Source organism: Perca fluviatilis, chromosome 23, assembly GCF_010015445.1.
Source record: "Perca fluviatilis chromosome 23, GENO_Pfluv_1.0, whole genome shotgun sequence".
Classification (NCBI taxonomy): Eukaryota; Metazoa; Chordata; class Actinopteri; order Perciformes; family Percidae; genus Perca; species Perca fluviatilis.
Window position 1 is genome coordinate 23546496 of NC_053134.1, and position 15472 is coordinate 23561967.

The following is a 15472-nucleotide window of genomic DNA, read 5'->3' on the forward strand; positions in this document are numbered from 1 at the left end:
ACGATTCACGTAGGTCACCTATTTTGGTTTCAAAACGGCGAATTTTGCCGAAAGGTGAGCGATTTTCACGTCTGACATAAAATGTACATATGACGACGAGCACAAATGCAGCATCTCACAAAAGTGAGTACACCCCTCACGTATCTTTTAATGGGACAACACTGATGAAATCGTGTAACGGTGTAAATGTGCCCTCCCCTCAAAATAACTCAACACGCAGCCATTAATGTCTAAACCGCTGGCAACAAATTCCCACAGAGGCGGGCAGATTTTTATTTTTAAAGGCCAGTTATTTCACGGATCCAGGATACCACGCATCCTGATGAAGTTCCCTCGGCACCCCCATCATCACATACCCTTCACCGTTCACCCTTCATTTTATGGAAAGTACCCCGTGCCAATCTCTGTGGGAATTTAACATAGGGCCGTACTCGCTTTTGTCGCCGGCCGTTTAGACATTAATGGCCGTGTGTTGAGTTACTTTGAGAGGACGGCACATTTACACTGTTACACGAGCTGTACACTTAATACTTTATTGTAGCAAAGTGTAATTTCTTCAGTGTTGTCAATTAAAAGATAGAATGAAATATTTACTAAAATGTGAGGGGGGGGGTTGTACTCACTTTTGTGAGATACTGTATGTAAACAGTCTACACAAGACGCAGCAGTAACCGTGCCAGGAAAAAACCTAAATAGCCAACAGACTAAAGAAGACATCGCACGGTCGCGTGGACACCCCGGTATCGATCGACACGTTAACCCACGCTTCCTCGCGCTTTTAGCGTTCAAGCGTACTTACTAACCGGCAGCTATCGGGTCGCCGGCGAAAGCCCTCCCGTAGCGTTCTCCGTCCTGCGTTTATCTCAGTCGTGCCGTCTGGCCCCGGCCCCATACATCCACGCCCCCGTTTCGGGGGAAGGGGGCTTTGCGTTCTCCTTGCCCCGTCGCTGCTCGTTAAGGTAAGCTAGGTTAGCCTTCTCGTGCGCGCTTCCCAAATGTACTTTGAAATTTGTGGGATTTTTCCCTCAATTGTCCACTTATTTTACCACCTTCCACCGCGATAATCAAAGAAGTCTCTGTCGCTTTCTTCCGACTTTCGCGAGGGGCACGGACACGTCGTGTTCAATTTGACGCGGAATGTCGGAATTTCTGGGTTCCCGGTCGGCAACTATACGTCTACGGCGCGTATAGCGCTATTCGCTCTGTGAAAGACACCGACGAAGACGAAAACTAAGGACGTTTACTCGATCGTTTTATTTCATTTTAGTTAGTTTTGCAAACAGATGTTACAGTTTTAGTTTAGTTGGCGTTTTTTTTCGCAATGCCTCGTTTTTATTTTTATTTCAGTTAACGACAATGTTTTTTCCCACCTGGCTTTCGTTAACGATTATAACCTCGGCGCTCGTAGGTGGCTTTGCTTTCGCTTTTCTGTCCAGTTCATCCCAAACCAGCTCAATGGGGTTTAAGTCTGGTGTTTTTAAGCTTACCGTCTTGTTCTTTTTTCCTAAAGGTAGTTCTGGCATAGCTTGGACTTACGTTTCGGGTCAATTATCTTGCTGCGGGACGAACCCCTGACCAACTAGGCGCATACCAGAGGGTACCGCACGGCGACCGCTATCGAGCTGCGCATAAAGCGGTTGTCCCGTGAGCCGCCTATCGCGCAAGCTGTTGACTCTCAGAAACTTGTCTTCTGATTCCGTTGTGGCTTTGGGTCTGCCAGACCTCTTCCTGTCAGTTTGCCCCAGTTTCTAAGTGCCTTTTGATGGCCAACAATACTGTACTCGCTGACTTTCTTTGCAATTTCTCTGTAGGAAAGACCAATATTCTTAAGCGTTACGACGGTCTGTCTCTCTTCCATTGTTAATTGCCTTTTTCCCGCCATTTTTATTAGCCTCGTGAGACCTTCCTGATCTCGCGAGCTCCAGTTTTCCACTCGCAGATCAGTCTGGCATCTTGAGATAGAGAAAATTTGTAGCAGTTAGCCAAACGACCGGGCCAATCAGCGTTGGTTTTAGACAGATGGTTTATCCAATCAGCTAACCAGTATTTTCAGACAGCGGTAGCCCCAATTCTGTTAGCCACTCGCTAATGATTTTTTTCTCTTGGATCCTTCTTTTGGAATATGGTCCAGGAACCTGAAATGGTGCCTTTTATTCCAAAATTCTCGTTACACAAACGGCAAATCTCCCTACCGACATGTTGCTTGCTTGCAGGAGCTAACGAGCTATGCTTTGCCTGCAGCAGCAGGGGCGGGCTTGTGGTTGTATGTTCATACGCTTCGTGGATCTGATTGGTTGATTTGGCCCGTCTATCACCAACATAGGTGATAGACAGATGGTTCATCCAATCAGCTAACCAGTATTTTCGCCCCTTCCCAAAAGTTCTCCAACGGAAAGTTCCCAGATGGATATGCCGAGCAAATGCGAAGCAATCCATCTGGCGGAGTCAGGTTACATTTTTATAGCAACTTTCTGCAGTACAATACTGTTCAAATAATGCTCACGAGGATACGGTACCGCAGCGTGTTCCGACAATACTTTTATACAAACGGAGGGGGTTGTAAGTAATCCAGACAAGTCGGAACGCCTGTGGGAATTGGTAGCGCCAACTTTCAAAGCTCGATCAACCTCCGTTGCTGCAGAACAGCTTTACATTGTTTACCCATTTCTCGTTCCCTGAAAAAGGCCTTTCTGTAAAATACAAATGTACGTTATGTTTTAGTTTTGGGTAACGTTACTTGTTTTCTTACCTCAGGGAGTTCACCACTTACCTTTGTACCATTTCAGTCTATTCATTAGTGGGAATGCTGATTCAGCAGCATTCCCACTATTGTTGTTTGTTTTTTGATTTATTCTTATTCCGTACGTTTTTTGGCTCTGCGTAACTTCTGCATACTTTGAGCTATTAAAACCATTCAACTTTTACAATGTTCAGCTAATGATGGGACTTGTTCAACTTTTTTCTACTATTTATACTTTTTAAAATGTTAAGCTTTTTAACATTTTTTTTTTACATTGAAGTGAACGAGAGCATGCTTCAACTCCTTTCTCCCTCCCTGTCTCTCTCTCACTCCCTCTCTCTCTCTTTCCCTCTGCCTCTCTTTCCTTCTCTATCTCTCTCCCTCTCTCTCTCCCCCTCTTTCTTTCCCTCTCTCTCTCTCTTTACCTCGGCCTCTCTCTCTCCCTCTCTTTTTCAATTCAATCCAAATTGCTTTATTGGCATGAATGTCAGAAATAACAATATTGCCAAAGCATCAAGGATAATAATGAAGAAATACATACATACAATTAATTGAGTAAACTAAAATATATACATTTATAAAATAAAACAAAAACAGGAAAGCAACAACAGTATATCAATATACAGTAAAGTAAGAAAGAAAACAAAGACAAAAGCAAAAAAAACACCATGAAATAAACACATGAAGTAGAGGAGTAAATGAGAAGGCAGAGTAAACTGAGGGGAGGTGAACTACAGATATTAGGTGTTGTTGTGCTGGTTGTCTCTCAGGCTGTGACACGCACTCACATATCTCGCTGCTTGTACAGAGCTCACACTATTTTCTCCAAGTAGATGTTGCATTTTTGTCTGGGTGGTAAGTGTATCAAAATCTGGGAGTTTACATTTAATTTTGGTAAAGAACTGAGTTCTGATGTCAGTATATGCGCTACATTGAAGCAGGAAGTGTTGCTCCGTCTCCACCCGTCTCTGTGGACAGAGCTGACACAGCCCGTCTTCCGGAGGCAGCCGGGTCTGTCTGTGGCGGCCGGTTTCCACAGCCAGACCGTGTCCACTCAGCCTGTACCTGCTCAGAGTCTTTCTGAGTCTGTGGTCACGTATGGCGCTCAAGTATTCAGCCACTGTGTACGGTCGGTTTGGGGCTAGGTAACAATCCATTTTGCTTTGACGTTTAGTAGCGTCTTTCCATTAGGTCACGTATTTCTGTTTTTGTCTGCAGATGATTTGGTTTGTCCAGACGGTTTCGTGGGTGTCCTGAGGCTCTGGGGGCTGTGAGGTGAGGGAGCTGAGGGACAGGGCTAGCTGACTGAGGGGACTTTTCTCTATGTTTCTATCTTGGTATTGCTTTGTAGTGGAAACAATGGGGGTCGCTTGTTTTCAGGTGGTTGTAGAAATTGATGGATCTTTTTTCAATTGTAATTTGGAGGGGATATTGGCCTAGTTCTGCTCGGCAGGCGTTATTTGGGATGCGTCTTGGTAGGTGTGGAAGGTTGCTACAAAATTCTACATTGGGCGATTGTCCCAGTCAGTAAATTTTAAATGTCTACTGAGCGGGCCCCATATTTCGCTGCAATATAGAGCAATGGGTTCTATTACCGATTTAAATATTTTTAACCAAATTTTAATTGGAATGTCTGTTTTGATTTTTCTTTTAATTGCATAAATGCTCTTCTTGATTTGTCTCTCAGCTCATTCACACCCATTTGAAAACTACCTGATGAACTAATATTGAGACCTAAATATGTGTACATGTTGTAATTGAACGGTGTTTAAATAGAATTGATGTTTACCGTAATTCCCAGATCTTTTCTGGAAAATCAGTATTTTGGTTTTGTTTAGGTTGACAGTCAGAGCCAGGTGTTGTTGTAGGCCTTCTTTTGTAGGGGACAGCAGGACTAGATCATCAGCATATAACAAACATTTGATGTCAGTATCTCCAAGAGTGATACCGGGGGATGTACAAAGTTCCAGATTTTTTGCCAATTCATTTATATAAATGTTAAACAGAGTCGGGGACAGGCAGCATCCCTGTTTCGCTCCACGTTCTTGGGGAAAGAAATGTGTTTGTTGGTGGCCAATTTTAACTGAACATTTGGTGTTTGTATACATATATTTTATGATATCATATGTTTTTCCTCCAATACCCATTTCAATCAATTTATAGAAAAGACCATCATGCCAAATTGAATCGAATGCTTTTTTAAAGTCTACAAAACACAAAAAGATTTTTCCTTTGTTCTGGTTTAATCGTTTGTCAACGAGGGTGCGGAGAGTAAAGATGTGGTCTGAAGTTTGATATTTTGGGAGAAATCCAATTTGACTTTTGCTCAGGATATTGTGTTCACTAATGAATTGTAAGATTCTGCCATTTATAACGCTGCAGAAAAGTTTTCCCAGGTTACTGGTCACACAGATTCCTCTGTAGTTATTTGGGTCAAACTTGTCTCCATTTTTGTGGATTGGGGTTATCAGTCCTTGGTTCCAAACAGCTGGGAAAATACCTGAATTTAGGGTGATATCGAAAGCTTTTAGGATGAACAATTTGAATTTATTATCCGTGTATTTGATAATTTCATTTCAAATGGAGTCAACACCACAGGCCTTTCGGAGTTTAAGCTTTTTTATTTTGTCTGTTAGTTCTTGTTCCGTAATCGGGGTGTCAATGGGGCTCTGGCAGTCTTTAATTGCCGATTCAAGGAGTTTTAATTTCCTCTGTATTTCCCGTCGGCCTGGATTATTTGTTATTTTGCCGTAAAGGTTAGTAAAACGAGCGGTCCAAATATCCCCATTTCGGATCGCTAATTCCTCTTTAGATGTTGCGTTTAGTTTATGCCAATTTTCCCAGAATTGATTTGACTGTATTGATTCTTCGATTAGGTTTAGCTGATTTTTGTTATGCTGTTCCCTTTTTGTTCTTAATAATTGTTTGTATTCTTTTGGCGTTTCTCCATAGAGAAGGCGTACAGTTTGGTTATTTGGATCCCTGCGTTTCCGATTGGATACGTTTCTTAGTTCTTTTCTTAGATTTTTACAATCATTATCAAACCATTTTTCACCACTAATATTTTTGGTTTTTCTTTTTCTCTTTAAATATTTTAGTTTTGCTGCCTTGTCAAAAATGGCATTCATGTTATTAATAGCTAAATTCACACCTTCATTGTAAGGAAAGGATATACAAAGAAAATCATCCAAGAGTGACTCGATTTGCGGACTGTCCATTGCCTTTCTTTTGTAGGACCGGGTAGAGGTTTGTAGATTATTAGGATCTGGTTCTTTGTGTTTGAGATTTCCTCTACTCGGATAGATTTTTATTTTACTACGGTCAGACAGGGGAGTAAGGGGATTGACTGTGAATGCCTTAATATTAGAAATGGCAAGGTCAGAGATAAAATAATCAACAGTACTGCTGCCAAGGGAAGAACCGTGGGCGTATCTACCGAAAGAGTCTCCTCTTACTCCGCCATTGACAATATACGGACCTAACGTACGACAGAGCCGTAGGACCCGTGTCCCATTCGCGTCAGTACGCTCGTCGTAGTTGTTTCTGGGGGGATACGTGGGATTAGTTAGGCTGTCGTTCCCTAGTATGTGCAGGTTTCTGCGGCTGTCTGTAGCGTCTAATTTCTCTGCTGTTCTGGCATTCAGATCACCACAGATTAAAATATTACCTTGGCTCTGAAATTGGTTTATCTCCTCATTGAAATAGGGCGACTCGTAGGGGGGAAACGTACGTGGGGCAGAGGAATATATCTTCGTCAGCTGAGATTCTTTCTTTTTTTAAATTTTTATCCAGATATAAAATTCCCCTCCGTTGACGGTAGCGAGTGCGGCGAGTAGTCGTGAGCAGATATTAACACTCAGGATGCGTCCAAGATGATGTGAAAAATGATGGGCTTTTATTATGAATGACCCAATTAAGGCCCATAGGCAAAAGTTATAATAGAAAAAATTAACTAAATTAAGGAAAGTAACTAAAAAGCACTTTCAAGAAAATAAATTGAAATTGACTTGAGTCAAAACAATCTATTCACGCATAGACCTTAAATCAGGTTTCCATCCACTTGTCAATCGAATTATCTGAAATTTGGTAAAAAAAACTCATACAAATAAAGCTGGTGAAAGTGCGTTTCCATCCAACGGCTTTAAAGCGAATAAAAACCTGTGCGTAATGACGTCACGTGCCGTTTTGCGATCGAATTGATTTGAGACATTTTAAGGTGTAACACTTTGGGTTAAAGCAAGTGTGCTTTAAGCCTCTCGTTTACATGCTGTGTAGAAGATTTTTCGCAGGACCCGATGGACTAATCTCTCTATAAGCCAAGCTATAAGCTCCGATGGGTCTTTGGCCAAGGATCTGATCCAGCTCATCTAAAAGGTGGAACTCGCCTTATATTTTCCCTCCGGCACCGCTGCGAGACAACTCTCTTTTTGAGCCGCTTATCGCTGTTTGAGCGCCTTCCATTTACTCCGCAGGACGTCCCACGGCTTGTCGTAAGGGACATTCTAAAACGCTTAACGTGAAAAAGCTATACGCGGTTTAACGTATCTAAACGACGATCAATCATCACCAGATGTATCACGGTCATATCTTGTCACGAACGCTTAAGCCTGTCAAAAAAACTAAATCGAAATCCAACGATTAAGTTATCTCACGTTAGTGTCAGATAACGTCCATAATATTTGGACATTGGGTTAGATTTGACCGTTTTAAGTGGTTGCGATGAGCAATATGGAAGAGGATTTTTTTTTGGCGACGATTGATCGTTGTTTAGGTACATTCAACCACGTTAAGCTTTTTCCATAGGCTCTATGAAGCATAAGCGCTTAATGTCAGATAACGTCCATAATAATCGGACTTTGGGTTCGAGTTTTTGACCGTTTTCAGTGGTTATGAGGAGCAATACGAGAGAGAAATTTGGTAATCGTTGATCATTGTTTAGGTACATTAAACCACGTTAAGCTTTTTCCTCGCCATATTAATAATACCGTAAAACTTCAAATAATAGCCCGGTAGTAATAGTTCGTTAACCTGTTCGTTATGTTGCCATAGCGATGAGTCGTTTATGAACGGTTGCGTCTGTCACGTGAAATCAAATCAAAACGTAGAACAAACGATCTGACGGGTTTTAAAAGATCAAATACAATCTGGTGTTGTCACTCCAGGCGTTTAAAAGAGACAGGAGTCTATTTGGGACTCGGCTATTATTTGAAGTTTCACGGTATCAATATGGCCACCGATGAAGAAAATATTAACGTGAGATAACTTCTATAATCGTTGGATTTCGATTTAGTTTTTTTGACAGGCTCAAGCGTTCACGACAAGATGGGACCGCGATAAATCCGGTGACGATCGATCGACCACATTAAGCTTTTTCACGTTAAGAGTTTTAGAATGTCCCCGTCGTAAGCTTTGGTCATTTCCTTCGCGAGCTCCTGATAGATGATGGCGCTTCTTAGATTTTTGCTATCTAAAATTTTCCGGTAAATTAAAAAAGTATCTCGTCTCCTCGTTTGTCCTGTTTTTGTCGACACCAGTCACGCGTGCAAACGGAGCGGAAATAATTTCAATTCAATTTTATTTATAGTATCAAATCGTAACACGAGTTATCTCGAGACACTTTACGGATAGAGCAGGTCGAGACCACACTATAATTTACAAAGCCCCAACAATTGCAGTAATTCCCTCAAGAGCAAGCAGTGCTGGGGGGAAATGAACTGAAACTTCTTCTTCTTTGTTTTATTTCGGGTCGCAACCATAAAATGACCTAAAACTTAATCGCAATTCATTATTTATTCGGCAAATAATATCCGTCAGTGTTTATCGCATAAGCCGTATATCGATCAAGAGAAAATCCGACAAGACCGAACGTATTTTCTTTGAGTCGATATTCATGAAATTCAATCGGATTTTACCGTTTTCATAAGGCATTTTTCATTTGATATCACTTAATTTGGATAAAAACGGGTCGACGGAAACGTAGCTATCGTCAGTAGTATCGATCTCCTTCAGGAACTCTGCATTTTTACTTTTTAATCCAAAAGTTGAGGCCCTGAACATTCAAACAAGAGATAGAAAAAGACATCATACTGTTAAAATACTTAATGTTTCTAAATGAGGCAAACTCCTGTTAACGATATATGTAAATGTTTTCTTTTCTTAGATAAAAATAATAATAAAAAGCAAACTAAATTGTGTGTGTGTGTTAAGGTTCCATCAGGTGTGAACAGATTAGGCTCAGCATGTGCTGGATGTCCTTCAGTTGGCTGGTGGGTTGGTTGTTCCCAGAGGTTAAATTGGGCCGGAGCGCACCGGAGCGCAGCTCCGCCTCCTCAGGTCCACAACACACCCTGCCGGAGCTCAGCTCCGTCTCCTTCAGCATCAAACATTTTGCCGGGGTTTCAGCCCCGAATGTTTTGAGTGTAGCCCCGAATGCATTTTGAAAAGTTGACTGACAAATATGAAACAGGACATCGTTTAGTTTCCACTCTGCGTAAAAGCTGTGCAGCTTCAGGTTTATGGATGCGCTCTGCTGTCGCGCGTGCGGCAGATGTTTGGTTTGAGCTCCGTGCATTTCTTCCATACATTTCGGGTTTCCACCTCCGATGTAGAGCAGCGTACAGCCACTTCCCTAAACGTCTCAAACGGGGCTCTGTGTCTGTCAGACGGTCTGAGATCTACCGTATCAGCAGAGCAATCATGTAATGCACAGCAGACTACGGTGCAGGTAGATTATTTTCTGAAATATAGTGACTTTATTCTCGTAATAGCTCGTAATTATAAACTTTATTAGAGAACACAGATGGGATGAGTTATATTTTCAATGTGCACAAAGTTTTGGACATGAGCAGAAATCTTGCTCAAACATCTGAAATATTACAGTCCAGAGGTTTATTAATAAATTAAATGAATAATGTATCACTAAGGTGAATTATTGTCATATGCACATTTACGGAGGTTACTTCCCAAACAAAAAATAAATGATGCCTAGGCTACATGTTTGCTGACTCAGATATAATTTGAAAAGTCGATCTAAAGGAGAATAAATAGATGAAAGCAATACAGCTTACAGCCTTACTACAATATTTTCCATTATGTTTTTAGATTTGTTTCCCTTTACATAACGATATTTCAGGCTTATTTATTCAGAAAAAGGTAGTAGAAATAGGTGCATAAAAATTCACCAAAATGCAGGAAATGAAGTGTTTAATGCTAAAACAATTCTGGGGGAGGACCCTCAGACCCCCACATCATAAGTCAGCACACAAATCTGGAAGCAAAACCTTGGCCTTTGGGCTGCCAGGCCAGTTACGATCAGACCAAATGTTGGTGCCGTCTAACAAACTGGAAGCTTAAATTAACATACACTGGCTATTAACAAGCTGGGCCAGCCAATCACTGTTAAAAAGGCTATAATAGTGGTTTCTGATTCTCTTAAATCAACATAATGTTCTTGTTTAAAAAGATTTTTACATCCATTGCCTGCCTGTTAACATTACCCTATAAAAGGTAAAAAAATTAAAAATAATAATAATAAAGTAAGTGAATTGTAAAGTATTTCTCTTTGTTTGAATAACTAATCAACCCTACCTTATACATTAATACTGGAAAAAGAGCCCTTTGGTGTCAAAACACATGAAGTCATTTTACAGCGCGATTTTGAATGATGACCATTCCCCATAAGGGCTCCCCCTCCCTACAAAAGCCAATTAAACCACTGGTTGTTCCTCTGGCTGTCTGGGCGTAGCTCAGTCAGTCTCTCTGTAGGGGCTATTGTCAGTTCAGGGGGGAGAAGAGGGAGCGGCCCGGCGGGGACGGCGATACAGCGGCTGGGTCGAGGGGTCCTCGCTGCTGATGTAGCGGTATCGGCGTCCTTCAGCGTCTTTGCGAAGACGGGGACCGCTTGCTCGTAGAGGCGGACGCGATCACGTAGGCAGTCTAGGTCGAGGGCGGGGCGGCGGGCACCGTCCCGGGAGAGGCCGGCATCGATCCGTCGGACGGTAGCAGGGTGAAAGTGTTTCCGTTGTAGGAGGGTGGACACAACAATGCGGGAGTTAGGGAAGTTTCTGCTGGCTTTCTCGATCACTCGCCTTAGCGATAAGGTCACTCGCTCTCGTCGGGTCCGCAAGTCATTTGTGCCCGTACGAATGACGATGACGACGATTATAGAGTGTGGTCTAGACCTACTCTATCTGTAAAGTGTCTCGAGATAACTTATGTTATGATTTGATACTATAAATAAAATTGAATTGAATTGAATTGATGTGGCTGGGAGAGCCAAGTCTGTCCTCACTTGGCAGCTCCAGAGTGGACAGAGTGGGGTCGTGCTGTGTCTGTGGTGCAGGAGATAAGGCAGGTTGGGCAGGGTGAAGTGAGGCAGGTGTGGCCCGGGTTGGGTGGGGTGAGGAGGGTGCAGTTTGGATAGGTGGGGGAGCGGTAAGTTGTGGAGGACATACTGTGGCTTTCTCAGGTGGCTGGGTGCAGGGGGTGAGGTGGAGGTGTAGCTGCTCCTGAAGGTTGTCAACTTCTTTCTCTCTCTCTCTGAAGTTCTCTTACTTTTTCTGTCATTCTTCAGATCTTCAGTCTCTTTCTTGTTGAGCACTTTTTAGCTCCATTTCCCAGTTGTTGTGCTGCTCTCTGAGCCTGGCGGGGAGCAGCTTCTCTGGCGTGGTGTTCTGTGCTTGTCTGTTCACCTGTTCCCTCAGATGGACCAGCTCTATTTCCAGTTGTGTAAACTGTTGTTTAAGGAGGGTCATTGTGTTTTGCGTCTGAGCTTGATCTGAACTGGTAGGGTCATTTTCTCTTTCTGGAGCTTTCCTGGATGGTTTTTTTACAGTCTGAAAGTCTTTCTCAAACTGTCTTAGGTCACCTCGTACCATTACCGTCCCATTTTTATAGACGTCGACTGACGGCGACAGTGTCGGGATCTTCTTTGTCTTTAATTTGGACTTTCCACCCATTGCGGATGCCTTGTCTTTTGACTGACTTGTAGTGTGAGCAGATGGCTGAGTGCCACGCGCTTGGCAGTTGGGTGAAAAGGATGAGATTACTCACATCACCATTTTTGTAGCGGTCTGCAAATAGATCCTCTGGTCTTTCCTTCAATACTTTTTGTTTGACTGGCAGTTGGGGCATTCTGAGCTTAGCAACGATTGCTATGTTCTGCTGCTGTTGGCTGATTTGCTGTGCTTGCTAGCTAGCTAATACGCTAGCTACTTGGTTAGAGTTTAACTTGAGCTCAATATTTCTTTAGAAAAGTAAGAGTTTTAAAGTAATAACATTAAATACTTGAAAACCTCAGCACAGTTAGGTGGTCACTCAATTTGTAGAAACATGGGTCTAGATTTGAGATGTTTTCTTGTTCATCTAGATTTCAGTTGTTCAGCCAGGATTTTCTTGTTTTCCTTTGTGGTTTTTCCTCCTCCTGATGTAGTTGAGTTTTCAGTCTAGATATTTGGAAGTTTGTCTCATTTTCGAAAACAAAAAAGTAACTAAAACAGGAGCTCATTTTGAAGCAGCTGCTTCTCATGCATAGATGTGTACTTATTCTCTTTCCTTCCTTCTTTCTTCCTCTTTCCTATCCATCTCTCTCTCTCTCTCAGTCTCTACTCAACTCACCTATTTGCCCTGGAGATTCTCTTTTCAGGCAATATATTTCACATCTGACCTCAGCTAGATTGATGCTTTTTCGTTCTATGCAGCGTATGCGTCTGATAAAGTATTTCTTCTTTCAGCCTTTTCTAGTCAATTTATTTGAACTTGCACTTTTGACAGCATTACAGTTTAGCTTCCAGGTTTTCTAGAAATGTATTTTAATGTAGTTTAGTTTCCTTCTGTGACAATTGTCCAGAATTTTCAGCAGTGCGGTGCAATGCATTTGGGCTTTAAGATTGTTCATACAATTTGTTTCATATTTCTGTATATGCGAGTCATTATCTGTTCGAAAATATATTCAGGCCTCACACTGTTGTACATTTTGTCATTTTTCAACTTTTAAAGCCAACAGTTGAGTTTAGTGTCAACTTTTACATTTCTAATGAAATTCGTACTCATTTAACCGATTTCCACTTTGTCTACTACTCTCACTACTTCTATAATTTCCAAAACAGGCTGTGAAATCCTTGAGGGGCCTGAGCAATGTGTCCATTATACTGCGGCGCGGGTTCTGAGTGTTTGCATGTGCCGGTGTGAAGGATCTGGGGATTTGCATCAGGTGTGTGCTGTTGCGATGGCGGGGGATGGGGAAGCCACTGCAAGCATGCTCTTCAATAGTGGAGGTTTTGTCTCTCTGCTGTTTCTTGTTTTTTATCATGTGGTTTTTCCGGTCCAGACGGTAAGTTCTGAGATAGGTTGTGCAGTTAGTCTTTGTAATTGTTTGCAATCATCATCGTTATTTTGTCAACGTTTAGGCCTTTGACGATGCCGGTGTTCAGCACGCTGCAGGCATTGTTGGCTGTGCGCAGTATATCCATGTGTTATTTGAGCAGTCTGCGTGTAAATGATATTTATCTTTAACTAATCGTTTGGGTGTTATGATTTGTCTGTAGTTGGGGAGATGGTTTAGCGGATAGGGGATGTTTTGCAATGGGTGAATTTCCTGTGTTGAGCATTGTGGCATGTGCTGTGGTGAGGGATGTGATTAGTAGCATCAGGTGTGTTTGTGATGGCAGGGCTTGTAGGCAGGTCTGGGTCTTTGACTAGTTAGAGGTCACAGAGGGACTTTTGACTTGGTGTATGTGTGTATGTGTCCATGTGTCGCCTGTGCTGGTGCCTAGTCCCCTGGCCCCTCCGTCGTCCCCGTCCGGCGGACTCCTGTGTCTTTGTCCTCCGATGTCCTCGTCCGACGCGGCTGGCCGCCGAGGCTGCCGCCTCGCACGCACGCCCGTTGAAATAGCGCCAGCAGCGGTGCCGCAGCCACAAGGCTGCCAAACGGCAAACGAGCACCAGCTGGTGGCTCGTCAACCTCCGGGCCTAACCTGCAAGGCAGCCGGGCTGACGAGCCTTGCAACACTTAACACGTAACCACTGTTGTCTTCTGTGTTCCCATCGTTGCAGGACCATCAACAGAGGAGACCTGGTGGAGTACATCACCACTCACTACAAAGGCCCCAGAATAGTGCTGGCCGCAGCCGGAGGTCAGAGCAACTCCTTTGCTTGCTTTCACATAACGTCCAGCTTCTTCTACATCTGTGTGCAAGTGTGTGTGTGTACAGTACAGGCCAAAAGTTTGGGCACACCTTCTCATTCAATGCGTTCCCTTTCCTTCATGACGTAGTCACCTGAAATGGTTTGCACTTCAGACTTCACAGGTGTGCTTTGTCAAGGTTAATCAGTGGCATTGTCTCCTGTATTAATAAAAAAGCAAAGGGTGGCTACTTTGAGGAATCTAAAATATAAGACATGTTTTCAGTTATTTCACACTTTTTTGTTAAGTACATAATTCCATATGTGTTCATTCATAGTTTTGATGTCTTCAGTGAGAATCTACAATGTAAATAGTCATGAAAATAAAAAGGAAACACATTGAATGAGAAGGTGTGTCCAAACTTTTGGCCTGTACTGTATATGTGTGTCTGTGTGTCCCTCTCTCACTCACTCTCTCTCTCTCATCCATCAGGGGTTTCGCACGACCAGCTCGTCGATTTGGCCCAGCATCACTTCGGAAAACTTCCCGCCGCGTATCGAGGGGAAGCCCCGGCACTTCCTCCGTGCCACTTCACAGGAAGCGAGGTACGTCGAGCGTCGCTGCCAAACGTGGGTCCGGACCGACCGACGGTCGTAAACTCAAACCCTTTCTCTTCCCCTCTTTTCAGATCCGCGTGCGCGACGACAAGATGCCCCTGGCTCACATCGCCGTGGCGGTGGAAGCGGTCGGTTGGCCTCACCCAGACACCGTCCCGCTCATGGTGGCCAACACCCTCGTCGGGAACTGGGACCGCTCCTTCGGCGGAGGCGCGGTGAGTGACGATAAAACCTCGGTCCCATTCCCTTGACTTTTTCTTTCATCGATCGATTGATCAATCCGTCAAAAAACTGTAATGGCGTGTCCTTTGCCGACCCAGAACCTGTCCGGTAAACTGGCTCGGGTGGCCTGTCGGGGAAACCTGTGCCACAGCTTCCAGTCCTTCAACACCTGCTACACGGACACGGGCCTGTGGGGACTCTACGTGGTGTGCGAGCCCGGCACCGTCGACGAGATGATGCGCTTCGCTCAGATGGAATGGTGAGTGCCCGCCGAACGAACGCGCAAATGGACCGGTGCCGGAGAAACCGCACCGCCTCTAAATAACTCGTCTCTCCCCGTCAGGATGTCTCTCTGCACCGCCGTGACGGAAAGCGAGGTGGCGCGAGCCAAAAACCTGCTGAGGACCAACATGCTCCTGCATCTCGACGGTAAGGCCGCCCGACTTCCGGTGGCGGCGCCCACCCGAGATCCCGAAGCTTCGCGTGGCGTGACTTGATTGTTTTTTTCCTTTTCCCAGGATCCACCCCCGTCTGCGAGGACATCGGCAGACAGATGCTGTGCTACGGTCGGAGGATCCCTCTGCACGAGCTGGAGGCCCGAATCGATGCGAGTTAACGTCGCCTTCGCTTTCGTAACACTGTCCCGTTTCGATCGATCGCAAAAGTTGCTAATTGCTTTTCTGCCCCTCGACAGGCCGTCGACGCCGAGACCGTCAAGGAAGTGTGTACGAAATACATCTACGACAAGGCTCCCGCCGTCGCCGCGGTCGG

At 43.9% G+C, this 15472-nt stretch overlaps 1 protein-coding gene across 1 annotated transcript in view; it reads left to right on the top strand.

Annotated features, from left to right (window-relative positions):
• The window catches only part of pmpcb (peptidase, mitochondrial processing subunit beta), a 29962-nt gene that overhangs the window by 14238 nt on the left and 252 nt on the right, over positions 1 to 15472 (top strand). Inside the window, exons 6-12 of the mRNA XM_039791655.1 lie at positions 13793 to 13872; positions 14355 to 14467; positions 14551 to 14694; positions 14800 to 14960; positions 15045 to 15130; positions 15220 to 15308; positions 15396 to 15471. Coding sequence (XP_039647589.1) covers positions 13793 to 13872; positions 14355 to 14467; positions 14551 to 14694; positions 14800 to 14960; positions 15045 to 15130; positions 15220 to 15308; positions 15396 to 15471 — 749 coding nt within the window. The remainder of the gene's footprint in view (positions 1 to 13792; positions 13873 to 14354; positions 14468 to 14550; positions 14695 to 14799; positions 14961 to 15044; positions 15131 to 15219; positions 15309 to 15395; position 15472) is intronic.